Here is a 20,983-nt window from a genome sequence, read left to right as displayed (position 1 = left end):
CCCCTACCCACACACACAAACCCATGTTTACGTCATCCTTTTGCACTATCATCTTATTTAGTCTTGTACATATTAGTCTTTAATTACTTGTTCATATTGTTAGTTAATTGTTATTTAAGGTTTACATTGTAGAGAGAAAGTAAATATAATAATAATATAATAATAATAGTTAAATATATTAGGACAATAAATCTGATTCTGATTTATACAGTAATCCAGTCTCTATCTTATCAGTCTCTGTGAGCTAGTTTGTTCTTTTTGTCACTCACGATTTTTCTATTTTAGCTTTAAATTTCTGGGGTCTGTATTATAATTCCTCTTCTTCTTGTGCATAGAAAACATTTAGCTGTTCCCTGATGCATATATGTCCGTCATGGTTTCAATGAACAAGCCCAAAAGTAGAAGTTTCATTGTACAAATGAAATTTATGTGAAGCCTAAAAGATTACGACATATTTGGGGAAATAACAACCACATGTAAAGTTTCCTCTCAAGTCATTTATAACTTCAGTCTGAGCAGAAAACAGCATGTCCCTGGTATTATACACATTCACTATATTAAGATTTTATTTCATCACATTCGTCTATCGTGGCACAACGAATGTGTAAAATATAAAATAAAGTCGATTGTTTGACAAGCCATAATTAAAGACGTTTGTCAACCAAGCAGCTAAAAATGAACATTTAAAAAAGAAGACGTTTGGTACCTGAAACATTTTAAACGAGTCACTAAAAACGACAGAATTTCATCAAATGTAGAAGGAGCTTCACTCGCTGAGAAGATATAATGATCCTGATGTCTGGATGATGGATTCATGCATTCATGCAGGATATGTGGGGTTTTGTAAGACCTTGAAAAGGGGGAGGGGGGGGGGCTGCAAGTTATAAGAAATATTTAAATGGGGGAAAGTTAAATGTGCTTTATTGAAGATATAAACGGGTAATGGAGCTTAAATGTTTCACCTTTAGATTAACTGAAGGCATTGAAAAAAAAAACCTGACTGGTGATAATATAAGTACAAAAATCACAAAGAAGCATAAACATGTTTAAAAGCCCGTCCATGTGGTGTTCAGTCAAACAACACAAATCAAAGACTAAATACATCAGGACAGCTGCAGGTGAGGAGGACGATGGTAAAATGAGTAACGACAGTTTGTTTCCACGACGTCTCTATTTTTTGTTGGAACTGGCCGTGCCGATGACGCAGTCGTTCACCTGTAGAACGAGAAAACACAATTTCACATCAGACAGACAATCATGTACTCTCATCATTTAGACATCTTATACTTGATTCAGTGTTGAAGGAAGTCCAGGAGTCTGTTTAAAATCAGTTTATTTAATTTGATCAGAAAGTGAATTCAGATCTTCACACTGACCTTGCTGGCAAACCTCAACGAGTTGAGGGTTTCTCCAAAACTGTCCTGCTCCGGGGCGATGTTCACAAACATCAGGCTGGAAGGGAAAAAACAAACAAAGAGATTAATAGAAAAATCAACCCAGACAGACGTGTATTCAAGTTTACTTGGTGGACATGCACAGGTCATCATTTTTTTGTATTCTTAACGTGAGAAGTAATCCACACATTACGGAGGATGTCAGATTAGCAGATCAATGTTAGATAAAAAAAGTGCAGAAAGATCTCAAGAGAAACCAGATTTGTTGAAGAACTCACGTTTTGCTGTTTCCTCCCAAGCAGCCCTGCAGGAGGTAAGTCAGCTTGGAGTTCCTGTAGGGAACGTAGCTTTCCTGGAACAAATCAAAATTAAATAATGTCAAAAAAAAAAACTAAATGGTTCATGGAGACACAGAATATTTAAGCTATGTGACTTTCAGAGCAGATGTTGCACTTTAGCACCAAACAAGCCTCCAGAGCGCGCAGACCTGTTACAGCTTTAATGTTACGCTTCCACACACTGATGGTAAATAAAACGTTCTCCGTCTCTGAGGCTCAAAGACTCAGAGGAGGGAATCGTGCTCACGCACCTTGTTGGCCAGCGCTGTGATGACGATGCCCAGGTTGGACAGGGAGCCGTTGATGGCCGTCATCTCTTTGAAGCGCTCGCCCTGAGACTGACTCTTCAACATGCGCTCACTGCCTGCCAGGTCCACCAGGCACAGAGTGGCTGTACGCAGGAAAACAATCCAAAGAGATGTACAGGTAAATAAACAGATGAGTTTCTAAAAGCCTGACGCAGACAGATGTACGTTTGTGTAAACAGCTGAAACTCAATGAGGCTACAGAACTTTAACTTTGATCCTTTAGCGCTCAGAACGTGGATTTGATAAATTCATTGAACAAAGTGAAAGCACGTCATGGATGATGATGTCATCAGGGGGATTTTACTCACACTTGCACTTGATGTCTCTGCCAGCGTTCACTCCCTCGATATCCAGCTGGAAGACTGAATGCGAGCGTGAGGAGCGGTCGTTCTGGGCTGTCTGAGCCGTGGAGCGGTTCTGATTGGCCAAAGCGATCAGGCCGAGAACCTGCCAGGTGGAGCAGAGGACATTAACCATCTACCTCCGGGAAACGTACAAACAGGCGGCCAATGACTGAAAGCCTGAGCACGGGATAATAAGACCACACGCCGGTCTTACCTGATCCTCGCTGGAGACCTTTTCGTAGGTGAGGTTGGTGATGGTCACGTCGTTGTTGGTCAACTTTCGGATCTCGTGCTCGGGCCTCTTGCTGGCCTTCCCGGTGTACAGGAGGTCCCGCAGGGTCTCGTTGTAGATCTCAACAAAGCTGGCAGTGTAGCTGAACTGTAATCAAACAGACTGAAGAGTGAGTTACACTTCTTTTGAACGCTCCAGGAGAGAAAAAGAAAAATCATGCCAGTGTGAAATTCTTCAGCCACACTACGAGCATCCGTCTCACACTGTGGCGTCACATTATTGTGTCCTATAAATATCTGAGAGAGAAAAATCTCACTGTAGTCATCATCCATATGTTCCTCTGAGTGAAGAGAAGTCAGGAGCATTTGGCTCAAAGCTGTTTCCTTTAGAAACGACAGCCCTCTCTCAGTTAAAGCTCCGCGGAGGAGTTTTTAAATACGTCATGAAACAAACTGTTATTAAAACTGAATCCAACAAAACCAGACCAGACCACCGGCTACAACATCGGTTATTTCTCCATCGACATTTTCAACACCTAACGTCGCTGAAAATAAAACATTTTTACAGCTTTCAAAGAGTGATATGTTTGATTGTAGAGAGAAAGCAGGAAGAGATGCACATGGACAGGTTAAGATGCACCGCTTTGTCCACAGAGGAAACGTAAAGTTCCTCACAGAAGCTTTAACTCTTCTGAGCATCGTGTTAAGAATGAATAATTCTCACCTCCCAGCCTTGAGATGCCAGTTTCTCTGCAGCTTTAAAGATTTGCTGCACGGCTCTGGGAATGACTCCTCTGGTGGCGTCAAACTCGTCCCCCTCCATGGTGTACGTCTTTCCGCTCCCCGTCTGTCCGTAGGCAAAGCAGCAGACGTTGTATCCGTCCAAAGCGGACTGCACCAACAGCGAGATCTCTTCAAAGACCTGAAAACAAACAGAAGAAGAAGAAACAATCATGTAGTATTCAAAAACATGACGTTTAGTCAGACGTAAATGATCCTTCACGTGACGACGTTTACCTCCTGCTGTGAAGCCTGCGGGCCGAACACACGGTCAAAACTGAAGTTGTAGTTTTTCTGGGTGTCTGCGGTTTTGCCCGTGTGAGACTGAAAAGAAGAAACAGCAGAGATTAGTTTGCACTTTTAGATATCCTGAAAAACTCCACACAAACATTTTGTCCTTCTGTCTCGTTTCCTTCGAGCTGTGGCGTGCTCGGGGATTCTCACCTCCTCAGTTTTGGCCAGAGTTATCGTCTTAACATCACTGGCAGGGAGCTGGATGTGTTTGCTGAGTCCTCCGTCCACTAGAGGGCGCACTCTGCAAAACACTCGGATATTACCCTGAAGGAAATAGAAAATACACCAAACGATTATATCACTGAGGTCAAAGAGGAAGAACTTTTGTTTGAGTGCTTTGACGCTGACAGTCTGCCTCCCACCTTCAGCTCCTGGATGGTGTTGTGGAGCCGTCTGCGCTCCATCTCCCCGGCGTAGAGCTCGTCCTTCTGTTCGGCCACCGTCTCTTTGAGGGAGCGGACCTCTTCCTCGGTGTCTCTGAGGGTCGCCTGCACGCGGGTCAGAGTCGACTCCTGCACCGAGAGCTTCATCTGGAGAGGGAACACACACACGACACTAAAATCCTGCACTTTTCTGAAACGTCTCAACACGTCCAGTTTTACTCCATGATGTTGTTTTTCTTAAATAGCTAACGCTGACTGATTTCCAGCAGCAGGCTTCATACCTTCAGAGTTTGCAGCTCCATCTCTTGGCTGTCCCGGAGAGTCTCCATGACTTTGTATTTGGCCTCTAGGTTGGCGAGCTCCTTCTCCAGCGTGCCCTTGTCACTACAGACTTGCTCCAGCTCAGCCTGGACTCTTGACAAAGCCTGCAGCTTCTCCTCATACTCGCTGAGGTCATGAAAGGAAAGGACTGTTAGTGAGGTAAAGACAGTAACGCCTGAACACGACGCGGTGAATGAGTGGATTCTGCACCTGATCTGTTTCCTCTGCTTCAGAAGCTCTCGCTCCACTTCCACCACTTTGCTTTGGCTCTGGACCATGGTGCCTTTCAGGACCTCGTTCTCCTGGTTGGTAGATTTCACTTTGGTCTGGTAGGTTCGGAGCTTGTCCTCCATGTCGCTGACCTTGGCCTTCAGGTCCCATTTATTCCGCTTGACGACTCCGCCCACACCTGTGCACGGCAGCATCATGAACATGTGAGACAGCCAAAACACACAAAATTAAAGAGCTGTATTCTGATTGGCTGCTTAATTTACAGTTAAAAGAAGAACAGATGCATCACCTGCTTTGGTGCCTGGTGGCGCGACAGTCGGTCTCACATTGACTCCTTTTGCTGCAGTTGAAGCGACAGATTGTTTCAGGACACCTGATGGGAAAAAATAAAAGAGAGAGAGAGGACAAAGTCACATTAGAATCTATTCTAGCACCACCTCTGCTCATACTAGCTTAATTTACTCCTGCTATTCTCTGCGACTGGTTGGTAATCTTAGATGGATCTAAGATTATTCAATCTTTTGTTTGTTTATCTGACTTGTTCCCCAGCGTACGTTACCATGGTAACTCAATTGACTTATAAGCGAGGAATCTGCCTAATCCTGCTACATGGAACGAGCCCCTGACACTGAAAGAACGACCCCAGCGTCTGACCCCCCCTGCGTCACCACGGCGGGCTCATCTCACCTCTGGACGGAGCGCCGGCCACAGTGGCAGCTCCCGCAGGTCGGACTGGCCTCGCTGTACGATGGACAAGGTGAAAAAGACAGAGTTACAAAATTAAACGAGTGAGACACAGACGAGTCATTAAGTTCAGTAAATAATTCTCCACATTGGCTGAGATTAAAGCTGTGAACTCACAGATGGGGGCCCTGGATGCTGCTACAGGAGCCCGCCGGCCGCCGATGATGGTGGCGGCCGCCTGCGGTCTGACCGTTTCTGGGTCCTTCCGGATCCTTTTCTGTAAATACACACACACACGTGTACAATATGGGAAAGTGCTTGATGGTTGAGCATTTTTTATGAAATAGCTTTTGTCCATGTCATTTTGTTATGGCCTGATACTCGGTGGATTTATCATCTTGAAACCAAATATCTTGAAGTTAACATTTCATAGAGGTCCCTGCACAGGTGAAAGGTCAGAGAAATGTTAAAGTACAAACCTGAGCCGGCCCCACGTCGTGGCCATTCTCTGAGCTGCTGCTGCTGCTGCTTGGGAAGACCCTCTTGCTGATTGGCAAGCGGGACATCGTCTGCTGAGGGCGAGCGATAAACAAGGGTCAGAAGAAGAAGAACTGAAGCATGATCACGTCTCATCCATGCATCTCAAACAGGAACATGTTCAATCTCAGGTTGTGGTCTCAAATGGTAAATTTGACAAGAAGGGTCTGCACTGTGTTCACAATCAACTCAATGCAAGAGTGTGAATTTATCACAATGAATAAGAAGAAATTATTGATGCAAACATGCAACACTTTCTCACTCAGCATGCACTCATTAAACTGTCAGCTGGAGGCCTGGGTTTAAGTCCGGGCGTTCTCATCATTTGAAGAGGTCAGAATGAGCTCGAGCTGGAGATCAGCTGGCCTTCACTGATCGACATAAATCTGTTTTTTTTAGATTGAAGAGGGACACGCTGCAAACACGTGTCAGACATGAAAACAGCAGGTAGACATCATAAGGCATTTCTATCATGAACTCTTTAGTTACACATATAATCATCACTAGATTTGAAGGATGTAACTGTATATTTTTCAAAAATTGAACAGACTCAAAGCACGTAAATAATCCACACACACAGCAATTCAGGATTAAGTGTCTTGCTCAAAGGCACAGCGGACATGTTGCTGCAGGAGTGTTTGTAATACAAGTTTTGTTCTCACATGTTCTGGTTTTTATACAGATATGTGCTCTGTGAAGCACATAGTGTTGCTTTCTGTGCTCACTAAATAAAATATAACATAATGCAGTGACTTTAAATGTCCTGTTCTGACAGCATGACTTACACTCAGAACTTTCTGCAAATAAAAAAAAAACCTAAATTGGAGAACAGAGAGAGAGAGAGAGAGAGAGAGAGAGAGAGAGAGAGAGAGAGAGAGAGAGAGAGAGAGAGAGAGCATCTTGTTTTGTCGGAGCTCTGTGTGTGACTTTAATGTAAAGTTTTATAATAACGTTAAAAGAAATCCTCAAACGAGATTATCAACAAGACTAACGATGAAGATAGATAGACGTAGCTGCAGCTTATTTGAATCTAGTAAATAAACAGTATTATTTTTTGCGTGAATAGACATAATAATAATAGATCATAACAATAATAATAGATCATAATAAAGCGGGGACAGTAAACATGTCTGCCCGCCCATCTCTGTTTACTCTGCGCTGTGTTCACGTTACATTAATGTCACTTTAGTTAAATATTAAACTAACTTTCAGCAGCGTTCATTATATCGTATTATAAAAGATTAAGACATCAAACGGAGTTTTTAAACTATTAAATAATCCTCAACTGTTTACGTTAACGACGTAAAAAAACAACTCCCTGCTGCTTCGACGTTTTAACCGTTAGCCAACTGTTACGTCAGATTAAATTCAAGGTTTTTGGGTGTTAATTCAAAAGAGTTATTTAAATATTACGTTATTTTAAAAAAAAAAAAGAAGAAGAAGTATTACGATATATTAAACTAAATATTTACTTTACCTTTGATTCCGTCGACAGAATCAAATCTCTCCAGTCCACCGTCTCTCCGTCCGTTTGAATTTCAAATTGAAATATATTGGTGGGTAACTCAGATAAACTGCTGTGATTGGTTGAGCCAGAGTAAACCCCGCCTCTGCCTTGGGATGTGCTTGATATGCTGTCCGGAGTGTCCTGCGTGGGGCGGTATACATGATATTAGAGCTGCGGTCGGTGCTCAATGCAAAATGTGTATAAATGTAATCTATATATTGATAAGTGAATAATATTAATGATGCATTCAAGTGCTGCTCGGGTGTTCCAAACTCCGAATCGGGAAGTCGTTCTTCAATCTGTTCATTTGATTTCACTCTGAATATTGTGACAACAGCGCAGAACAGCGCGCATGCTACAGAGATGATCTGTGTACTGTAACTGTTTAAAGTTATATTGAAGTCTAAAGTTGATTTGCAGTACGTGAAATATATTTAATACGAATAATTGTATTTATATAGCACATTTAAAACAACACAGGTTTACAACGTTCTTTACAATAATCAATGCAAAGACGATTCTGGCGTCCAGTTGGGAAGTCGATCATCTCCAGAATAATTCTTTTCCGAGTTGTTCCTGCGTTTATGTGGATTTTACAACTGAGAATGCCGTTTTTCCGATGTTTCCGACGTCACTTGAATGCACCAATAATCAACTCGTTTCTTTTTAATTCACCAAATATAATCATGTATTCTTCTCTTTCCTTCGACGTGGTTCATTTACAGAACAACAACATCATTCTGGCTTTTAATTTCTCTTTTGAAAACCTGTGATTTAATTACATATTATGATCTATAATTATTATTAATTACAAAGTTATGCAACTGCAATTGAAATAAGAAATGAAATTAATTTGATGAGTTAATTTGATTTAACTCCAGGAGTTTCTTTTGGAGCCCTGGGGTGCTTTATGCAGCAACTAAACTAAACTTATTACCATTGATTTAATGTTAGGGTGAGGTAAGGTTTTAGAATTCTTGAGTTGTTTGTTTTATCTGTTGTATGTTGAGCTGAATCTGTTACTTGTTCTTTGTGTGGACTTTAGTTTCATGATGTTTAAAATGAATCAAATCAAATCCCTGATTGTAAAGAGAGAGCTTTAACGACTCCAACTCCAACAGAAATGATCAGGAACTTGGGTGGATTTTAATTCCTGATAAACAAATCAGCCAATAACGGGTTTGTTTTCATCATAGTCTTTATTCTCCTAACGGGAAGAAACAGTCTGTTCAGATGAGCAAGAGGTGTAACTGTGCGTACAGTATGCGAGAGTGTAGCATAAGAGGGCAGATGATGAACGTATTATTCTTACCAGGAGCATCAGTAATAACATTAACACGAGTATTGAGAAGGTGTTATCGTCCATAAAAAGACACAATGAAATACGAGGAGGAGTATACATGAAGACCGTGGAACAGGCTGCTCGAACTTTTTGAATGAGGACAAACAGCTTGTGTACAAAAACATGTCTGCCGTGTCCCAGGTCACCAAGGTCAGCCAAGGTCAGCCACGTCACAGTCCGGTTTTCAAACCATGAATCACTGAGACAAACGTTCAGATCCAAACGGTCTGCGTTGGATCTCCTGTAGGAGACGTTCTTCACGCCAGCTCTCTAAGTCTGATCGGCTCAACGATCGGGGGATAACCACGAATCGTCACAGACACATTCATTCAATGACAATCAAGTTCAAGATCATATAATAAGTCATCCTGCAGCTTTTTTCATTTTTCACATTTGGTAATATAAATGTAAATGATTTGTTTTAAGTGGGCCGGTAGAATCATCTCCCTGCGTTTATGGTTTGTCAACAGACTTTGTGATTTCAGTAGAAACGTCGGATTGTTTGAAATTCTTTGAAGAACTCTTAAAGGTTTTGTATCCTGATGACCTCTTAATGAAAGCCTCTGTTTAAATGAAACAGTCACTTAGCTTGCTTTATAATTAGAGTATCACCTGGTTACATGACAACCACGGTTCTCTGAGTGAAGCGATAAGCCCTTTTTTTTTTTTTCAGATTGTGATTCAACGACGAGGCGTCTACAGGCTGCTCCCCACGCTACGTCCCGTGCGCCTGGATGGCTCCGCCTCTGATCTGCCACCAGCGTTTGTAACAGAGGCGTTAAGGAGGGTGTGTGCGTGTCTGTGTGTATGTGAAGCTCCTGCTGTCCACACTGGGACACCAAGGTTACGCCATGAGAGATGCAATGTGCAAGTACGAGGGCATAAAGTTTGTAACGCCTGACATCGCGTTGCCAACAACAAACCAGCCTGCTCCACACACACACACACACACACACACACACACATCGCTGATACGCCCCTGTAACTCTCTCAGCCTCCGCAGGGCGATGTCTCCTACAAACCCAACTTATACATCATCTGGACCAAAAAAAAAAAAAAAAACCCTCCTGAGCACGGGCGAAGTTCAGCTCGACACGCACAGAGAGAAATCAAACATTTGGTTAAAGCGGCGGCTCTGAAGGCGACCTGGGACACGGCCGGTGATTTTCAACATGTCAGATTGAGTTCCTTTAGTTTCCATAGAAGCTTCACACGAGACACACTTCCCTTTTAAGGATGAAAAAGTATTTTCTATCTATTTTATGTACAGCATACTGCAATACAATAATGCCTCGGATTGATAATAATGTGGATAACATTTGCAATACAGTAATAATGAGAGTAGTAATAATATGTATGAAAAGTTCTTTAAAAAAAAAAAAAAAAAAGATTGATAACAGTACCTGTCAGCCATTTTTATCACACAATCAATATTTCCCCAAAAGCCGCCCTGAAGCGATGAGTCGGGCTGTTCTCATTGGAGGAGAGTAAACTGTCTTTGAATAGTAACACAAAAAAGGGGGGGAGGGGGACTCTCTGTTTTCTGTTCCCTTCACATTCATGCGTTCGCTTCGCTCTCTCTCTCTCTCTCCGTGTTTGTTCACACGTTCCTCTGTTGGTAGAAAAATACATACATGATATATAAAAAAAAGTACAATGATGACAAACGGGCGTGAAGAACGAGCTTCATCAAGTGCTTTCTTTAGGACCCCCCCCCCCCCCCCTCCCCCTCCCCCCTTCTTCTTCTCTCCTCGTTCTGCTGCAGGCTCCTCACAGTTGGTGCATCCTTGAACCTCCATCAGCTCTCAGACTTCAGGCTCCGATGAAGACTCGGCTCCTCGCTGTCTGACGGAGGTGTCACACCTGGAGCTGCAGGTCAACATCCATGTTGTCCGTCTGCTGAGCGTCCTCTCTTCTTCTCTTCACTCCGGCACCGGCTCAGCCCGTCTCCTCCTCCGCACGCCGACGGCCTCATTCAAAAAGTTTTTTTGTTTTTTTTTAACGAGTAATTTCTCCGTTTTTGAAACAATACTTCTACCCCTCCTTCTCCGCAGACGTTATAAAAACTCCACCGTTTCTCACCTCGGACTCCTCGCCGTGTTTTTCTCTCCCTTGTTTTGGCTTGAAACTAAAGAGTGGAGAATGTTCAGGTTAATGAGATCTAAATATGTTAGACGTAGCACCGTTACCGCAAACAGTGTCATTTTCTACTCTACAGATATTTTACACCTTCCGCCCACCGCACACGGAGCGAGCCTCGTGTGACTCCCCGGAGAAGAGCTGCTGGTTCCACTCCAGATTCTCCGGTGTGAATTTATTCTAATTCCGGATGATAGAAAAGCTCAAACTGAACTTGGCTGCATGCTGAGGATTTGAACGACTCGCGTCAGTGACCTGGAACTTGACTGAGAGAGACTTGGCACGAGTGGGCTCAGGAATCAAGAAGCACATTGTAAAATATCTGCTGTGAGAAGTAATTTCATTTTGCACTCAGCGTTAAAACATCTTCAAAAAAAAAAATGAAATCGATCATAAAACTCGGAGTAAAAGACGCTTTTCTCCGCCTCAAAGGTAAAGCGCGTCCGTCGTACCGTTGCAACCAAACGCTGAGACGTGCAGCCTCCGCCACCATCACCACTCCCTGCACGCCACCTGACCCGACTGAAAACTCACACGATTCATTGTGCGCTGTAAAGCCGTCACAACACTGTGCAAAGCATGCTGGGAAAACCCTGGACCCAGGGTCAGACTCCTGCACGTCAAGAAGGATAAACCTGGTGAAGTGCTGGTTTGACTGAAAAGACAGCGAGTGACCAGCAGGGGGCGAGCGGGCGGATGTGATAACACTGAATGCAGTTCAATTACTTTCTCACGTGGACCTTTGTTTTGTTTTTTACACTTCAGACCCGATGAGTCCTCGCTCACACAGAGCAGGTCTACGAGTTCATGTGCTCCACCTGTATGGCTGACGTGGACACAGTGAGGCAGAGGTCTTTGTGGGTCACTGGTAAGTCTCCCACACTGACTGGTTTGTACTGGATCTCGCCGGCGGCCACCGTCTTGTACTGGTGAAGGTCAAACGGGCACTGGACCACAGCCTCCGAGGGCTGGTAGCTGCCCGGGGGTCCAGGGTTCGGGTTCTGGTTGGTGTTGGGGTTGTTCTGGTTTTGGAGCTGGCTCGCTCTGCCCCCTCCTCTCCCTCGACCACGACCTCGGCCCCTGCCGGGCGTCAGGCCCTGGGCCTGCTGAGCGGCGACCGTTGCTGCCACTGTTAGCGGGTCGGGGTTGTGCTTCCTCATGTGTTTCATTAAATACGTCTCCTGAGAGAGAGAGAGAGAGAGAGAGAGAGGGAGAGAGAGAGAGAGAGAGAGAGAGAGAGAGACCGTATTAGTAAAGTCAAATCTTTCAGTGACCGTGTGGTTGGTGTTCGATCGTCGGGACCTACCGAGGTGTACGAGCGGTTACACAGGCCGCAGGAGAACAGCTTGGCATGTTTGACGGTGTGCGTGGACAGGTGCACCTCCAGGCTGGCAGCATCCGTGTAACCACGGTTACAGTTGTGGCACTTGTACGGCTTGTCTTTGTTGTGTTGCCGACGGTGAGACTGTGTGCAGAAGAAGAAGATCAAATACTGACAGGAAGAGAAAAACATTCATTCGACAGAGAAATCAGACTTTATATCCTGTAACACATTTTATTCTGTTTAAACTGTAAAAAAAAAAAAAGACTTTTTATTTTAATCCCACAGGATTGAAAGTCCCTTTAATGTGTTTCATGTGACATCAGGAACATAAACGTGGAGCTCATGTTTTTACCAACATCGAAGAAAAACAAACAGGAAGGCATACTGCAGGAAGTCGAGGGTGAAACCTGTGAATTTATTTACCTGCAGGTTGGACAGCTGAGTGAACGCTTTTTCACAGCCGGGATGGTTACACTTGTACGGTCGGTCACCGGTATGAATCCTGAAAAACAGCATCAGTGTGTTAGAGTCTCTTACACTGAAGGCTGCACGTTACTTTCTTTTAATTAAAGGAGCTGTCTGTAACTGCAGTCTAAACTCTAATCGTCACAGAGAGCTGTCTGGCTCCGCCCCCTCCCCTCACACAGGTCAGCATGTGGTGGACACTGTAGCTTCAGTGTTTAGCCAGCTCTGCATGTGGTGGACACTGTAGCTTCAGTGTTTAGCCAGCTCTGCATGTGGTGGACACTGTAGCTTCAGTGTTTAGCCAGCTCTGCATGGGTCTGTAAAGCTTTCTGCGTTCTAACCTCTCTCCATGTTTCATCTCCAACATTGATCCTAGTTTGAGCAGCTTTCTGCTGCTGGAGCTTATTAGAAACATGCAGAGGCTTTTTAGCTCGGGTACAATCACTTCTATCTGAAGCAGTTCCACTGCCCGCTTCCATCGCTGCAACACCTGTTCACCTGATAACTGCTCTCATATCTGGCAAACCCAGGGCAGACGAGCCAGCATGCCTCCACAAAAAGGTTCAAACAAACATGACCCAACTCATCACACTACGGAAGCCTGGGGCGGACATGCAGCCACACATTTTAATTTGATGTTTTCCAATGATACAGAGTCATTTCTGGGTTGTTGTTTTTTTCCAGATCTCGACTGATTGATCTGATTTTCCAAATAAAACAACGAGCACTTTTATCCAAAGATAATTATCATCACAGGAAAACAGCAGTCAAATATAATGTGTGGGTGCACGTCTGCTCAGGGCCTCCGTACCACACACCTGCTCCCATACAGTACATGCACACACATCCAGCTGTAGAAACCCGCCCAGCCCTGCCCGGCCCGGCCCAGTACCGTGTGTGCTGCTGGAGGTGACTGAGCTGCCTGAATGTTTTCTGGCAGTAGGAGCAGGAGTAGGGCTTGGCCCCGGTGTGGATGCGGATGTGCTGGGACAGGTAGCTGGAGTTGGAAAACGACTTGGAGCAGTGGGGGCACTTGTGGGGCTTGGCCTCAGTGTGGTTTCTAACACGGGACACGGGAGGGGTGAGGAGGAGGAGAGAGAGAGAGAGAGAGAGAGAGAGAGAAACAGAGAAACAGAGAGAGAGACAGCGAGAGGATTTTTCAGCTGCAGCATGACCAAACTTCAAGATGAACTGAAGACCAAACGATGCGTTTAAGTGACAGAGGTCTTCGATGAGCTGATCAGTGTGCTCTTTGTGCTGTGTCTGAGTCGTGAAAACACAGAACAAAAACATACAGCAAGCACAGTCACGCTTCTCTCTCTCTCTCTCTCTCTCTCGTTCTCTCTCGCAGTCTCTCCGATGGCGTGCCCTGCTCTGTGTGCGTCTACCACTGTCTGGATGTGCTGCGGTCAGACTGTACAGTACATTTAACCTCCTCCTGTTTCAGACAGACGTCCTGCAGCCCAGAGAGACGAGACCGAGCGTGAAGCGATGAAGGAAATGAAAACATGAAGAAGGTGAACGAGGCGGTCAAACACAGAACTGATGACAGCGTGAAGAGGAGTCGTCCAATCATCAGAGAGTGTGTGTAAAACATGCAGTGCAGAAAAACAAAGAGTGTTGACTGTATTAAAGGGTGAAGGCCTTTTGGTTTTGAATAAACGCAGGTTAAAAAGGGGAAACGGTCTCATGTCTGCAAACTGAAAGTTTTATTTTTCCGACCCAAAAATGCAAAAAAACCAAAAACAAACAGACTCTTCAGTAAAGATAATCAGTGCCTGTCGTGTTTTAACCCAAATAGATTTGTTTTCACTCTTTTTAAATGACGGGGGATATTTGAAGTTACCTTTCATGAGAGTGGAAGAAAAGAAGGATGTTTGAAGGATCAGAGTGGAAGCAGATGAAACAACACTCAGAGTCATGCAGGACCATGCCAGACTAGCTACAGCAGGGTTCAGCCTAAACCTAGGATCACCATGATCATGCACTACTGTAAAACCCTCTCTGTTTGTGATGTCATCAGTTTGAATCCTGTTCGCTAACACTCATCGTTCTGCTGCTCGTGTGGTGAACAGTGACCCTGCATTAATCCCTGCTGCTGAATGAAGCTCCCGAACACTGCGGCGTGCTCACATGCAGGTTTACAGAACGTGTGATTAATCAGACTGAATGAGGAGGATCGCTCAAACTCAAAACTTTAAAGACTCCCCAAAAGAGCCCTGAACATCCCCGACACAAGCACACACACACACACACTTTCCCAACAGAGACCCCATAAACACACACACACACACACACACACACACACAAACACAGACACACACACACACAGACACACACACACACACAGACAGAGGAGCCCACTCAGCACTCGTGGCAGTACCGTGTGTGCTGCTGGAGGTGACTGAGCTGCCTGAAGGTTTTCTGGCAGTAGGTGCAGGAGTAGGGCTTGGCCCCGCTGTGGATGCGGATGTGCTGCGACAGGTAGCTGGAGTTGGCAAACGACTTGGAGCAGTGGGGGCACTTGTGGGGCTTGGCCTCAGTGTGCGACTTGGCGTGGATCTGCATGTCTGACTTGCTGAAGAATGTCAACGCACACATCCGACACCTTGTAAAGAAAGAGAGAGAGAGAGAAGGTTAATGGCACAGAGAGCGGGGCGAGCGAGAGTTAAACACTGCAGATGTTCAGTCACATCTGGACGTTCCTCATTTAAATATCCTTCAGCACCTGTAGGATTTGGGTCCGTCTTTGCTGGGATGATCATCTTCATCATTGGAGAGATCGTATGGATCCACAGAGTGATGCTGCAACACAAAAAAACAACAAATCAGGAAAAAAGAAAATATCACACTCGGACATGTTGTGGGAAAAAAAAAAACCCCGGACTCACCTGTCCTCCAGCAGCGAGGTGAGCCAGGATCAACGCATCACTTCCTGGGGGGAGGACCCCTCCCACTCCCGCCAACCTTCCCATCAGCTGCTTGCTCTTCCTGCCTCGCTTTGATGGCGTCGGCATGACGACAGCAGGAGGGTTTCCAATGTTTTCCTTCTTGTCTGGAAAGGAGAGAGACGGAGGAGGAGGAGAGCGGGAAAACAGGTGAGCTCATCAGTCCCACACGCCGAGCGTGCCGCCTCGTCACCCGTGTGTGTGTGTGTGTGTGTGTGTGTGTGTGTTCCTGCGAGTGTGCACTGACACAGGCGCACATACAGAAAAGGTCAGGGATGCATGTCTAAGACGTTATCATTCGTGACTTTTCAAATCTTTTTCAACATCAAGCTGTTTTTTCTGTCGTGGCGCCGCCGAGCGAGAGTCAGCCGCCTGCTCGCCGATCATCACAGCTGGTCGGTTAAACAGGGTTTGTAAAGTTAGAGATGACAACACTTTGATCGGATGGTGTAAAGTTTACATTAAAGTCTTACTATGCAGATTTTCAGAGCATAAGAAACGCTCTGTTTGGACACACCTCCTTCATCCATCAGCTACCTCCTCCCCTCCTGCGTCACCAGCAGGGGTCAAAAAACAACATCTGAAAACAAGATTCGGCCATCAATCTCAAGTCACCATATGCATTTTATTCAAGTTGATTCGGCTTCGTCTTTTTAGGCTCCGACAGATTGAACGAGGTGGGCGGGGCCGTCTGTTTTGTGTGGCGGTCGGGCTAACGGTTAGACAGCGAGGGCTTCACGCGGGGGGAAAAAAACAAAAACAACAGGAAGCGGCGGCGGCGTCTCCGTGTGAACACAGAGCTGAGAACAACACATCGACTCGTCGTGATTATTCAGGATTTAAAGTGGGCGTGCGTCCGTGTCTCACCTGCGTTCGACGGGTGCAGCGCCGACACGATCATGGTGGTGGCGGTGGGGTGTCCGCTCACAAACGACTGCGTGGAGGCCGTGGGCAGCAGCGTGCCTTGTGGCGTGGTGATCACTAACCCGGCTGAGAGACAAAGACAAGCGTTTCATCTCCGCGTCCACGTCACCAAAACAAACTTTAAAAAGAGCCTAAAAGCTGCTTCAGCCAATCAGACGGCGGTCCGCTCACCCGTGGTCATGATGCCCGTGGAGGGAACAGGCACGACGGTGATGTTCTGCGAGGTGTGCGACTGGTGCAGGTGTCCCCCCCCTCCTCCTGCGGCGCCCCCACTTCCTTCCTGTTTGGGGACCACTCGTGACCCCGCCCCTGCGTCCACCGAGCCGGGGAGGGCGAGCACGGCCATGGGGTAGTGAGGGGAGGAGGTGGAAGACGCAGAGGCGTGAGGGAAGGAGGCGGCATTAGCCTTCTCCTGACCCAGCTGCTCCTTGGCCTTGTTCAGGAACATGGCGTTCTCGATCTAGACCGGGATGAGGGGGGGGGAGGAAGGAAAAAAAGGAAGGAAGGGAGGAAGGAGTAAAGGATGCAGGATGGTTGAAGGTGAAAGATTAGAAAAGGACAGAAGACAAGTGGAGCGTGAGGAAAGGTGACAGGAAGGTCAAGTAGGAGACAAAGAAGGAGGATAATGAAGGAAAGGAAAGGTAGGAGAGATTTGAGATGTCCGATGAGGAAAGAGAACGAAGAGACGATGAGATGCAAGAAGTCGATGGGAAAAAAAAAAGTAAAAGAGCGGGGTCGAGGAGATGAGAGAGCAGAGGCACAGGAGTGATCCAACCTTCTTCACGTCATGAGATTCAAACATCGTCAAAGTGACCTTAAGTCAACGTCTGCGACTAATTTTTAAAATAACTGAAAGTGTTGTGATGAACATGTTCAGCGTGTGATATCTAACATGTCCACAAAGCTGCTGGTTTATCCTTTACACATAGCAGAACACAAGACAATTCCAACAATAAGGGTGTCTCTACCTGTCCTTGTACAGTGGGGACGGGAGACCAAAAGTATGATGAGTTGAAATGGGAATCGTCCATTATTTCTGTAATTAAAAAGCAACACACTTAGAAAACACCCGTCCTCCTCTTCCTCCTCCTCCTCCTCCTCACTCTGCTCTTCTTCTTAAAGACTTTAAGAAACGAGACCATGCAAGGAAGGCTGCGTTTCAACCATCTTAGTGTGCTTCCTTTCCATGCGTCCTCTCCTCCTTCAGCGGAGTCTTTTTAGAGTCCGTGCTGGTTTAACGGGAGCGCTCCGAGTCGGAGCGTTTCGGGGTTGGAGGTTCGAAGGTACTGAGTCAGATTTACGGAGAGGAGGATGTGAAAGGAATCATGGAAAGATGTTCAATCTCTGGATATTTAAAACGTCTGCAGGAGGACGGAACAGGAAACACTCGTCTAGTTTCTGGTGCTGATCACTGAGACCCTGAGACCGGTGGATCCGATCCGGACTCTGATCAGGACCCAGCACGAGTCACGACTCCTTCATGAGTGAACATTTCTAAACCAATCACGTGTTTAATTTTGACGTGCAGTTATGACCTCAGATGGTACAGAACACACAGCAGTAAAATAAGCCGTCACGAAGCTCCGCCTTCAGACGTTCACATGATCCCGGGACGGCGTGATATTCAGCGTCGTCTGTTTCCTGATCAGATCCCACCGTGTGCAAACGCCACGGGGTTTTTTTTTTGTTTTTTTGCACAAAGCAGGAAGTTGCATTTTTCAGTTAGTGCATGCATGTGCACTTTACTTCCATCAAGCAGGACTTCTGTCTGTCGGCCATCTTTACTTCACTTTGTTTATTTAAAAGCAGCTTCCTCCCTGACAACACACCGGACTGAGCATCACTTATAAACGTGTTCGGGGTCAAAGACACTGAAGAGGTGAAGCTCTGGTTTACTGAGCTCGACCTCCTCACAGGACACACTCTGTTAACCCTTTCACGCCACGTCCTCATGATTCACACGACTTCAGCAGTAAAAATCAGAACAAATCATTTCAAAACACGTCATGTTTCATCTTTAAAATGTCTTTATCAGGTTTTATTTAACATTTTTGAATCGTTATCAAAGAGATCTGCAGGTTTCCTCCTCCGACAGACGCTCCTCTGCTTTCGTTTGACTTTTTATTATATAAATCCTGTTTCCTGCAGCTCAGCGGTTCTCAACTGGTCAGCCTCAGGGACACGGCACCAGCTGACCCAAATCACAGATACAACTTTTTCACTTCCAGTACGAGAGCGAACGTCAGAAAAGGTTTGATCACGTGACGTTACTCAAACAGAGAACAACAGTCAGCAACATGAGAAACACTGACCCATTTATTATTAACCAACAAGTTACACACATTTGAACCTTTAACATATCTACAGTATTCTACGATTAAATTAAATAAATAAATAAATTAGAAGACCCTGAAAATAACCTGAATAAATAAAAAATAAATGATACTCTTAATATCTCTTAAACGGTTTCTGTTTATCAGAGATTTCCGACGCAGTCCGATAAAATCCAATATCCGTTTTCTGGCCGATATCGGACCGATATCCGATATTAATATTGGGTCGGGAAAGCACTAATTAACCAACCAATCAGATTTCTTCAACGTGTCGTTATGCAGTTTGGACCTCAGGTGACACGACAAGCGACATGAACAAAAGAAACAAAACATCTTCAGAAGATGTTTCCCAGGCGCACGTCAGCGTCCCACTTTTGGGTCCCCGACCCACCAGTTGAGAAACCCTGCTTTAGTTCACACTTTGATCTCTTCGACTTCAAACAACCTCTGATCACATTTAGAGGAACGTTTTTTTAGATGATCCGAGCTGATTGGGTCATTTAGAAGAAGAATGATAAGTTTAAATGAATAAACTGAGCTGGTAGGCTTCATCATGTCACTACTTCCTGTGTGCACGTGGGGATTGTGATTGCATACACACATACAGTATTGCACACATACATATAAATGCATGCAGCACCTGTCACACCTGTCAGCATGCTGGTTAACCTGGACTGTGATGAGCATGCTTAAGAGGGAAGTGAAGGCTCATGAAAAGCAGCACTAAATAAGCTTAAAGACATATTACATGCAGAACACATGAGCCTCCTCTTCCTCCCTGCTGCAGAATGCACAACCTAGAAATAAATACAAATTAATTTATAGTCATTTACTTCAGGATTACTGCAGTCTGGAAACTTTTAAGTGCTTTTTTAAACGAGGAGAAACAAACTGAGCACCGAGCTGACGTTAGCAGGGGAAATGTTTTAATTTTTTATATTTTATTTATCTGTTAAAGTAAAGTGTCCGAGCAGGCTACAAACAAACATGGCTAACGTTAGCATGTTGACACAAGCGGAGCTAGCCTCCATTAATGTTCTCCTTTTGTTCGCTCCGGCTAAGAGCTAAGAGGAGGCCTGCTGATATTTAGCTGCAGGTCGGTAAACACAAACATGCTCTCTACCATCCCTCCCTCTCTCTCTCTCTCTCTCTCTCTGCTCATCTCGCTGTGAGAAAATAAAAAAAAACAGAAAAAAAAAAAGTCTCGGATTAAAAAAAAAAAAAAAAAAAAACGAAGACTGAAAAAAAAAAACGGTCGACGCCGCAGCTCGAGGAAGACGCAGCTTCATGCAGGGACTTCCGGCGGCTCTCAGACACAACTGAACATATTATCGGATCATTAACGACCCCGCTGCTTCTTTACCGGTTAAATCGATCCCCCGTCGACCCCCCCGGAGCGTCCTCGGGTCGGGACAGTTGGGAAACTTTGTCAAAATCCTCAAACCCCCCTCAGATCTGCCTTTTTTTTTTTTTCTTCTTCTTCGTTTTTTTTCTTCCCTCCAGCCCACCACGGCAGAGTCAAGCTAGAGCGTTACACTACCGCATTTCCGGTCATTCCCGTCAAAATAAAAGTCAATATACATTGCGGTTTAATCGAAAAATATCGAATAATTCTTTTTTTTTTCATTCAGTTTGATTAGCAGAAAGGTTCCATTCCATGTAATATGTTAAATGAACTTGAAATTGTATGGCCAATTTTGTAGTCTACACCGCAGGTCCCACTCCCACTGTCTATCTGCAGCTTAAGGTGTGAATGTGTGAATGCATGGAAAACATACATTAATATCGCTGAAGCTTATTAAAAATAAAACAAAATTACATAAAAGAAAAAAAACAGCTGTGCAGGTGGACCTTGTTGGGGGTTTTTTAAATACAAAAAAGAAAAAATTAAATAAATAATTTCATTTAACCTGACTTCATTGGGCTTCACTATTTGTGGGACTCTGTATATGGGTGGTTTATGGAAAACTACACAAAGGAATGTCTGCTGGGATTCTTTCTGGAGCTATTGTTGTTACATCAACCAAGTAAAAGCCATTCAACGTGATCAGTTTAAACCAGAACACCGACTCGTTTATTTGAAATAATTAAAAGTTAATTGACTTAATTTCAACACATCACTTAAAAGAAGTGAGCCTAACTAAGTCACATTAAAC

General features: G+C 44.8%; 2 protein-coding genes across 4 annotated transcripts; both read right to left on the bottom strand.

Annotated features, from left to right (window-relative positions):
• Nucleotides 1-477: 477 nt before the first annotated feature.
• kifc1 (kinesin family member C1) lies at nt 478-7,429 on the bottom strand. 2 transcript variants are annotated; one of them, XM_079367964.1, is made up of 17 exons: nt 7,323-7,429; nt 5,788-5,877; nt 5,486-5,585; nt 5,312-5,365; nt 4,914-4,997; nt 4,604-4,802; nt 4,354-4,519; nt 4,052-4,219; nt 3,840-3,953; nt 3,633-3,719; nt 3,340-3,537; nt 2,599-2,763; nt 2,349-2,487; nt 1,984-2,123; nt 1,673-1,746; nt 1,377-1,452; nt 478-1,215 (listed from the first exon to the last, which is right to left on the bottom strand). In XM_079367964.1, the coding sequence occupies exons 2-17, from the start codon at nt 5,872-5,874 to the stop codon at nt 1,171-1,173; spliced, it is 1,896 nt and encodes a 631-aa protein (XP_079224090.1). In that variant the 5' UTR covers nt 5,875-5,877; nt 7,323-7,429; the 3' UTR covers nt 478-1,170. The 2 variants fall into 2 exon arrangements, with proteins under 2 accessions (XP_079224090.1, XP_079224089.1); XM_079367963.1 differs by having other exon boundaries at nt 5,788-5,880; nt 7,323-7,428.
• Nucleotides 7,430-8,532: 1,103 nt separating this feature from the next.
• On the bottom strand, nt 8,533-20,394 carry znf384a (zinc finger protein 384 a). Of its 2 annotated transcripts, XM_079367507.1 has the most exons (11): nt 20,191-20,394; nt 17,463-17,530; nt 16,666-16,954; nt 16,438-16,560; nt 15,514-15,677; nt 15,351-15,427; nt 15,006-15,230; nt 13,515-13,682; nt 12,581-12,659; nt 12,140-12,298; nt 8,533-12,014 (listed from the first exon to the last, which is right to left on the bottom strand). In XM_079367507.1, exons 2-11 carry the CDS (start codon nt 17,523-17,525, stop codon nt 11,631-11,633), a joined length of 1,731 nt encoding a protein of 576 aa, XP_079223633.1. In that variant the 5' UTR covers nt 17,526-17,530; nt 20,191-20,394; the 3' UTR covers nt 8,533-11,630. The 2 variants fall into 2 exon arrangements, with proteins under 2 accessions (XP_079223633.1, XP_079223634.1); XM_079367508.1 differs by lacking the exon at nt 13,515-13,682.
• Between the last annotated feature and the right edge of the window lie 589 nt (nt 20,395-20,983).

Source organism: Symphodus melops (genome assembly GCF_947650265.1).
Source record: "Symphodus melops genome assembly, chromosome: 18".
NCBI lineage: Eukaryota > Metazoa > Chordata > Actinopteri > Labriformes > Labridae > Symphodus > Symphodus melops.
This window is presented reverse-complemented; position numbering and strand designations above follow the sequence as displayed.

Bases quoted from the DNA above. Each gene is read 5' to 3' on its own strand.
- kifc1 (XM_079367964.1), bottom strand. From the start codon at position 5,874: ATGTCCCGCTTGCCAATCAGCAAGAGGGTCTTCCCAAGCAGCAGCAGC. The intron at 5,366-5,485 runs GTGAGTTCACAG...TCCATCGTACAG, and splicing joins AGCATCCAGGGCCCCCATCT to CGAGGCCAGTCCGACCTGCG. The intron at 3,720-3,839 runs GTGAGAATCCCC...TCTTCTTTTCAG, and splicing joins CTCTGGCCAAAACTGAGGAG to TCTCACACGGGCAAAACCGC.
- znf384a (XM_079367507.1), bottom strand. From the start codon at position 17,525: ATGGACGATTCCCATTTCAACTCATCATACTTTTGGTCTCCCGTCCCC. The intron at 13,683-15,005 runs GTACTGCCACGA...GTCCCGTGTTAG, and splicing joins CACCTCCAGCAGCACACACG to AAACCACACTGAGGCCAAGC. The intron at 12,660-13,514 runs GTACTGGGCCGG...GCTGTTTTTCAG, and splicing joins CACCTCCAGCAGCACACACG to GATTCATACCGGTGACCGAC.